General features: G+C 36.1%; 1 protein-coding gene across 1 annotated transcript; it reads right to left on the bottom strand.

Moving 5' to 3' along the window:
• Window positions 1-439: 439 nt before the first annotated feature.
• On the bottom strand, window positions 440-8443 carry LOC143890707 (ras-related protein RABH1e). Its single transcript, XM_077395386.1, has 6 exons — window positions 8222-8443; window positions 3816-3886; window positions 2717-2805; window positions 1872-1983; window positions 960-1050; window positions 440-872 (listed from the first exon to the last, which is right to left on the bottom strand). Exons 1-6 carry the CDS (start codon window positions 8336-8338, stop codon window positions 729-731), a joined length of 624 nt encoding a protein of 207 aa, XP_077251501.1. The 5' UTR covers window positions 8339-8443; the 3' UTR covers window positions 440-728.
• Between the last annotated feature and the right edge of the window lie 932 nt (window positions 8444-9375).

The following is a 9375-nucleotide window of genomic DNA, read 5'->3' as shown; positions in this document are numbered from 1 at the left end:
CAGGAGACTCAGGCCCAACAAATGAAATGGTTTGGGTTAACCAACCTTATGGGAAAAGCTCAAACATTCTTCATGAAAAAAACAAACGATTTATCACATAAAAGAATATTTTATTGGGTCATGGGCCCAACCCTATGGAAATAGGACGTGCCCGAAAATCATCTCCACTGGAAGATTTTAAGACTTTAAGCCTCCGAGCTGTAAAGGAATGGCATATTATAAGTGGCTATACAGATAGGATAGTAAGGATAATCCAATGGTTATGATTTCATAGGGCATAACATATTTAGGTTGGGGCCCAACAAATGAATGGTTTGGATCGATGTGGATCATTCTATGAAGTGAATTGAATCCCACAGTACTTCACAAGTGCACACAGCATAAAAAATCTCGTGAACACAGGTGGATGAGCATAACAGTTGTGATAAAAATCTTAATAGATCAAAACTTTTGGGGCCTATACTCAAATCAGAGTCTACAAATAACCTCTAAATATGAAACTGAAAGAAACAAATGGAAACTAACAACATAGAGTAACTAGAAGGCATCATGATAGAGCTGAAAAAGAATACCAACCTTTAACTGTAATGTAACAGAAAGAAAATATCGTGAATGATCGGAAGGTTGGCAATGGCCCATGTAGAAATCAACCCGTCATTTCCCCAAGCCTCAAATCTTCCAAATCTACTGTGAAATTCTCCTTTCCACCATTACTTTTTCATTCATTTCTAGCAAGAACAGCCTCCAGATTTCTGATCCGTCTGTGAGGTATTGACGGTGGGCTTCAAATTCACGTCGACCATGTCTTCCTGTTTTGTTGAAGAGAGGGTTTCCATCCCTGGCAATGCAGCTGCTATCTTTCTGAACAGTGGCTGTGAGTTTTCAAATTGAAAATATTATAAGATGAGAGTAATGGGATGAGAAAAGAGAGTATCTTAAAGAAGCAAAACATGTTCCACCTTGATATTGAATCCTGCTCTGGCGCTAGTTTCTATAAACATGACACCAAAATCCCGGGATTTCGCATCTCCTTCCTCTATTGAAACTTGCCTGTTTGGGTCCCATGAAGACATGGTCAGGATCTCTTTCAAAAAACAATAACAGGTAATAATTGCTTTATCTGATTGCGAACACCTTAATTTCCAAATTTGATTGAAGCACTCTTTAGAGAGATTAATTGGGAAGGGTCATAAATTGGTTTTCTAACAATTCAAGTTCACATCTCTAAAACCAGAGAGCCGCTTTTCTAATGCAGACCTAAGGAGTTTCCCATGGTTTGAAGTTTTAGAGTCTTGTGGATGGTTTAACTGCACATACTTAGTTCAGGACTGACTTAAATTTTTAATGCGTAGATAACTTAAATAAATTTCTTTGGAAAAGTATTTTTCATGTTAACAAAACAATCGATAAAGACAAGACGATAGTTAAGCAACAAGACATTGGGTTGTAGTTTCCACTTTCCAGATAATGGATATATAATAAAAAAAAAAAACTAAACTAGTGACGTAGAGCGCCACAGTATTGTTAGAAAATGCTGGCCTGCTGTAAATATGGGTTAAAAGATATATGTTATCATTGATTTTCATGTCATTACACTTGGCATGCTAAATTCGGAGAGGATTTCAGGTTGAAGCAGTCTTGCTGGTTCCTACATTGCAGGATACGAGTACGGTACTTAAGGAATGGATTTAATATTTATTATGTGCTGAATTATGTGAGCCCATCAATCCAAAATCTAAATATATATAGTTTAGTAGCTGAGAATACTAGTGCTGATTTAGAACCAAAATATACAACAAAATATGCAACATCACTTGAATTATTCAAACCATTAAAAAGGAAGAAATTTTCTAGCATCCATCAATTTTCACCTTTTGTCAACAAGATCGGTTTTGTTCCCAACCAGGACAATAATGACATCACTGCCACGCTCTGTGCGGACTTCCTCAATCCATTTGGAAGTGTTTAAAAATGACTGCCGATCTGCACCACATCAAATAGATAACGGTCAAGTTCAGTATGAAACCTTGCAATTATTTTTTTGTTAGGTAAAATGTCAATAATTATTTATATGAATCTTCATAAAATGTCACAAGATAAAAACTGCACTAGTAACTTGAAAATGTCATTGTTTTGTGGGTCTCATAATAAACTTTGGCTTATGAGGCCTTTTATAAAAAGGCTAACAGTTTTAGCCAGTGTTGGCCACTAGCAGGCTAGTGGACACCAGCCTATCCTACTTGCTTCAACCACAAGGAAGAATTCACTATGATTACCACATTTTGAGTAGTATATGAGTCTACACATGACAAAGTGTCCCCATTACAAGGGCCAAATGAAAGAATGGTATGTAACATAGTAAGGATAAGGGCATCAGATATGGATGAGCAAGGACAACCTGCTTGAAAGCAGCAAATCAAAATCGAAATCAGGAAATAGTAAACTCCGTACATCAAGAAATTTTTCTAATACTAAGTGCTGCATTTTGATATTTTAAAAGGAAATTTTGCAGGATATTTTTTTCTTTATCACCTTCAAATCATACGCTGGAATTGTTCATATCTTTTGCATTTATAGTTCTAAATTTCTTGATTCTCCTATGAACATGGAAAATAAATTTAAAGAAAAAATACAAAACCAAAAATCAAGAGAACACAGTAAATAATTTAAAGAAAAATACAAAAGCCAAAATTTGTCCAACAGAACTATTACTCACTAGCGACATCATAGACAATTACTGCAACAGAAGAATCTCTAATGTAACTCGGAATAAGACTCCTAAATCTCTCCTGTCCAGCTGTATCCCTGTAAATTTAAAATATCAAGTTTCAGAGAATAGTTCAATATAGTAGTAAAATATCGACCAACAAGAGCATAAAATGGAACACAGTTATATACGCCATGCAAACCAAAAAAAATGAAAGATAAACTATAAGCATGGTATGTTCAATGAAAACAATATAGTGAGAATGAAATTTGCATTATATGCTCTCAAGATATAGAAATTATTAAGGACCAGCATAACTGACTTCTCATCATCCCTATTCAATATATTTTCTAATAGCACATGCATTAGTTGTTCGACCCTATTAATGATAGTGATATGGAGTGCACAATTTAGCTACGAGTATAATAGCCCTGAAAGGTGTTAATTTGGGGGTTAGACGGGAAGTCGTAAAGTTGCTATGAGTAGGTGCAAATTAGAAAAAAAAAGAGGCATCCATTGAGATTGAGCCAGGGTCGTTAAAATTTCAAGCAGTTTTTTACTAACTCAAAAATGTTGGAAACCAATGTATGTGATTAGTGATAATAAGGTACTTCCACATGCTTAGATGACCATTCCAACATCTCTAGACTACTGATATTAATGGAATTTTCAAAATGTACCAAGACTTCTGTGTTGATGGATCACAACTATGATTGGAATAAAATGTGTTGACTGAAAACACAAGACTTAAAATTGAGGAAATTTGATAAGTGAATACGGAGAGGAGCATATGGGAGAGGCTAAAGAAATGCTGAAGGATCACTGAGAATCTTGAATAAACAGTGGAAATGAAAATATTCTTTCCCCAATCCTGTTTTTTGAGAAGCACACCCTCCTCTGGTTTTGTAAGAGTACCCCATGTTTCTAACGATGTGCCGCATTTCTTCCAATGCTTCCTCACAATTCCTTGGCTTCCACTATTAGTGGAAATCAAATAGCCAGAGAAGTGTTGAACCTTTTCCATGCAATTACGTTGAAGACTGAACAAGAACATAGAAATGGAAATGTATTTCTATTATAGGTTGATTAGGAAAGAATGATGCCCTACCAAAGCTGCAAACGAACTGTCCGATCTTCAAGGTACATTGTCTTTGACAGAAAATCAATGCCAATTGTAGCCTGTAATTTCATTGGCAAGAAAGTGAGAAAGCAGCTAACTTTAATTGACAGACGACGAGTTTGTATAGAACAAAATGCAAATTTAGCTTCTACGTACTGCAAGGCTGGACAGATAACTGTCATCATTAAAGAAAAAAAAGGCTGGCCCAGTGCACGAGGCTCCCACCATTGAGGGGTCTGGGGAGGGCTAGATGTACGCAGCCTTACCCCTGCTTTGCAGAGAGGCTGTTTCCGTGACTCGAACCCGTGACCACGGAAACAACCTCTCTGCAAAGCAGGGCTAAGGCTGCGTACATCTAATAATATAAAAAGAACTAGTGCAGAAGGATACATCCAAATAACTTAGAAGTCTTAACCATAATCTCCAAGTTTAAACACCTACGATTAAAGTACAATTTCCCAGACAAGAATAACCATCTTCCTCGGAAAGCAGAAAGAAATCATGATATTCCATTAGATTCTCATTTAACAAAATAACTTGTGAATTAGGTCAAAGAATAAAACAATCTATGGCAATCTAATGTCTTCACATGATGAAATTTAGTAGGGTTTCTACATGATGCCTTCTAGATTTTTAAAAATGTTTAATTTGGAAACATACGCACTTCATTCTAGGTTAAATAAATTCCTACTTTAGTGCGGAGAGAGTTCTACATGCTAATCACACTCGACGTTGTCTGATAATAAGTGTTAAAACCCATGATAGGATAGATTCTAACTTGTTTTAGAACTTTTTGTCACATTTCCAACATTTCTTTAACATATAAATCATGATATTCAATTAGATCCTCATCTAACAAAATAACTTGTGAATTAGGTCAAAGAATAAAACAATCTAGGGCAATATAATGTCTTCACATGATGAAATTTAATGTGGGTTATAGGTACCCTAGAACTTTAAAGGGGTTTCTACATGATGCCTTCTAGAATTTTAAAATTTTGAACTTAAAAACATAAGCATTTCATTCTAGGTTAAATAAACTCCTGCTTTAGTGTAGAGAGACTTCTGCATGCTAATCACACTCAACCTTTTCTGATAATAAGTTTTAAAATCCATGATGGAGGGGATAGATTCTAACTTGGTATAGAACTTTTTGCACAGAGTATAAATACCCTCACTCTGAAGTCCAAAGAACTTATAACTCTAAAGTCTAAATTCTGTTTGAACTTTAAAGATCTAAAAAAAATATCTTTTGTTTATTAGAAATCTCAACCAAATTTTCAAAAGCAAGAAATCGTAGTACTTGAAAATCAACTTGAACTTGAACACTTGGTGAGTCATACTTGAGTTTAAAGGTTGCTAACCTAAACATATGGTACTTTCTTGGTATTAAAGTCACATAGACTTAACATAGCTACAGCCCCTCTCACTTCAAATATGTTCGTCTCAACTGTAAGACTTACGAGAAAGTGGGTGACACTCCACTTCAGCTTAAAGTGAAACATCTAAGCCAGTAGAGTGAACTCCTACCATGGTAAACACACAAAGAAACCGTCAATGAAGTTATATACTTGATTTCACTCAACTGGGTGTTGAACATGCAGCTCAAATTGTCAGCTAGTTCATAGTTTCCCCCAACAGACCTGACCATAGTCATATAACCTCTCCACTGCATCATACAATACACATGGAAAGTCCTTTTATATCTTCCTCTGTTTCTCTCTCCCTCAATGTTTACTCTCACGGATTGGGTGGGTTCTTTTGACTGTTGCCACTCATGACTTGCTTATGTATGTTCCTTAGCACTGAAAGCAAGAGAGATTCCATTGCAACTAAACATAGTCTTGAAGCTAGATATTACATTATGTACAGCTTTACATCTTCTATTTGACAGTAAGGTTTGCTTCATCACCCTTCTATCATTATATTGTGATAACAAGAACGGTATCCCAATTTGATTTTAACTTGCATGCATAAACTATTTCCTTTCCTCCACATCAGTGTTTCAAAACTCGGATTTGGACGAGCACTCGGCCAAGGTACAAGGGAGTTGACTCGGGGAAGTCAATTGACACGGTCAAATTTTCATTAACTCGTGGGAGACAAAAGAGGTTTGATTTACTCGAAGAGGAAGAAGTCATAAGAGGATGAGGACTGTGCCAAGGTGAAAGCGAGTAGACTTGGGTGAGTCGATGATTGACTCGAGGAGTTTTTAAACCGTGCTCCATATCTCCACCAAATCTATGTCGCATCAGACTCATGTGTGCCTCTTGTTGGCAAGTTCCACATTCATGATCTTAATGCCGTAGATTGTGGAGGTCTTGGATGCATTTTTATCTATAATTTTCCATTAAAAGTACACTAATTATGTTTTTCCCTGTTTCTAGCTAGTTGTAAATTCTTAGCCATATTATGCTATTCTTCTTTTCTATTTTCACTAATTATGTTTTTCTCTGTTTCTAGCTAGTTGTAAGTTCTTAGCCATATTATGCTATTCTTCTTTTCTATTCTTTAAAAATCAAATACATTCAAGAATAAGCTTTTTCTAGTAAAGCAAACATAATTCTTCCACATTTTGCTGTAAAAAAAAATGTAGGATCAAGCCAGGTCAACAAATTACTCCATGAGAAACCAAATAAGCAGAAAAGAACCACCATACACATTGAACCTTCATAATCAAAATTTCTATCAAACCAAAATTTACAACGAAGCATATCCCTATAAGGGCCCGTTTGGATACCCCTGGATTTGGATTTGGAGGTGAATTTGGATTTTTAAATCCAAATTCGGCGTTTGCCAAGCCTTTATGACATCTGGATTTGGATTTGAGTGAAATCCACAAGATTTACAAATTCCTCCTGTTAGTGTAATTTTTTGGATTTATAAATCCTTTCTGCGAGAGGTTATTTATAAATCTAAATCTGACCCGTAAGGGGTTAAAATGACCAAAATATACCAAAAAAGTGTTAAATGACTTAAGTACCCACATGACATTAAAACTGATCAAAATACATCGTATTAGGTAAAATGACTAGAAAACCCCGAGTCAGGCAAAATGACCGAAATACCCCTATACCAGGTAAAAATGACAAAATACCCCCGAGTCGTGCAAAATGACTAAAATACCCTTATGACATAAAAATGATCAGAGTAACCTCAGAGGGTAAAATAACTAGAATACCCCAATATCATGGAAAATTACTAGAATACCCTAGATCAAGTAAAAATGACTCATGGCTCATAAAAATGATTAAAATGACTAAAAATACCATCATGAGAAGAAAAAAAAAAAATACGCCATAGTAGGTAAAATGATAAGAAATACCCCTATGCTAGGTAAAAATGACAAAATACCCTCAAGGCGTGCAAAATGACTAAAATACCCTTATGACATAAAAATGATCAAAATAACCTCATATAGGGTAAAATGACTAAAATACCCCAAGATCATGGAAAATTATCGAAATACCCCTATATCAAGTAAAAATGACCTAGGGCTCATGAAAAATGACTAACATGACTAGAAATACCCTCATGAGATAAAAATGATAAAAATACGCCATAATAGGTAAAATGGCTAGAATACCCCCGGGTCATGCAAAATGACCGGAATACGCCTATAGCGGGTGAAAATGACCAAATACCCTGAGTCATAGAAAATGACTAAAACACCCTTATGACATAAAAATGATCGAAATACCCCCATATAGGGTCAAATGACTAGAATACCCCTAGATCATGGGAAATGGTTGAAATGCCCCTATATCAAGTATTCTAGGGCTTTTTGGTTTTGTTAGATTTCAAATTCAAATCCAAAGAGCATCCAAACAAAAAAAAAATTAATTTAGATTTGAAATCCAAATCTATCCGTGGTCATCCAAACGACATTATTTATAAATTTGTGCATTTTAAAATTCTTGATTTCAAATCCATAGATTTTGGAAATCCAAATTCACCACCAAATCCAAATCCAAGGGGTATCCAAACGGGCCCTAAACTTATTCAAATTTTAAACCAAAAGCATCATAATGCTCTAGCATCAGGATTCAAGACCGTTTTTATTGTCTCACTAAAAATCATAAGACATGAGTTTCCCAAGGCGCAATCCAAATATGCAAAATTGACATACAAATGCTTGAATCACAGTACAAAAAGATGAATTTCCAAACACAACTTGAAATTCAAAACATAGAAAAACAAAGAAAGGGAAAAAAAAAAAAAAGATAAATTCCAAACAAAAGCCTAATACAAGCAGCTAATTGCATTTAAAAACCTGAAATTCAAGATCAAACAATCAAACAGTGATCAAAGATGATATAGAAAACATGGAAACAAAGTCAGATCTTAACGAAACTAAACGAAAAAAAAGAAGGAGAAAGATGAATTTATAATACCTGATAAGTGGTGTCGAATTTATCGTACATGAAACGAGTGATGATGCTTGTTTTCCCTACTGATTGATCGCCTAAGAATACGAGCTTGTATTTGGCTAGAGGTGAAACAATCGCCATAAGATTTTTCTCTTTCTTTCTTTTGTTCTTTTTCTTCTCTCTCTCTCTCTCTCTCTCTCTCTCTCTGAGAAGAAGAAGAAGAGAAAAAATAGATCTGAAATGAAGAACGGCAAGAGAGATAAAGTATTTATAACTAGAGAGAGAAAACGAGTATAACCGCCAAACACGACGGAGGAAAACGTAGTCAACTTCAAATATTTTTTATTGGAAGAAAATGCCCCTCGCTTTGACGGAAATTACAATAGACGATGATAATTTCACCCCTCCGCAGTACGCATACGCCCCACTTGTAACGTTAACTGTGGGCAACTTTAACGCTTTTTAACGTCAAATCACGTTAACAGAGGGGCGAATGCATACTGCAGTGGGGGTGAAAATATCATCGCCCTTAGAATAATGCACTTAGACTTAGAGGGGAAGTTTTTTCTTGGAAAAAGGGGATTTGCTAGGCGATTTCGCGGAAACGCATTTGACAGCTGGCTATTGTACGTTGACTTCATGGCAAACCTTGTCTTATTCATTTAATTCATCTGAGGTGGCTGTTCTGTAATGCAAAACCCAGTCAAAATGAATTTCCACGATGATCCAAACCGTCCATTTGTTGGGCCACAACGTAAATAGGTTGTCCCCCAAAAATCATTTTCATAGGATGATCCTAACCCTCCGATCTTTAGAAGTTTCCATAATGAGCAGTTCCAGATCGGAGGGCCCTATTGTACTTTTTGAAATATATGGGTTTATACAGCCACACATCATATAAAATCTCCATAGTTGGATTCCCTCCAAATAGGGGTGCAACTCGGGCGGGCTCAACCTGAACCCGACAGGTTCAACCCGGAAACAAGTCGGGTTCGGGTTGAGGGCTTGGGCAACCTGACCCGAGCGAACCTGACATTTCTAATAATTATTTTTTATTCTTTAAGCTTAAAATCTCGGATTGGGTCAGGTTGAACTCGGGTCGGGTCGGGTTCGGGTTGGCCTCAACCCAACCCGACCCGAGTTGCACCCCTACCTCCAAACTATAAACCCGGGCCCCA

Source organism: Tasmannia lanceolata, unplaced genomic scaffold, assembly GCF_043159265.1.
Source record: "Tasmannia lanceolata isolate RefF3 unplaced genomic scaffold, GAP_Taslan_0.1 ptg000013l, whole genome shotgun sequence".
NCBI classification, from domain to species: Eukaryota; Viridiplantae; Streptophyta; class Magnoliopsida; order Canellales; family Winteraceae; genus Tasmannia; species Tasmannia lanceolata.
This window is presented reverse-complemented; position numbering and strand designations above follow the sequence as displayed.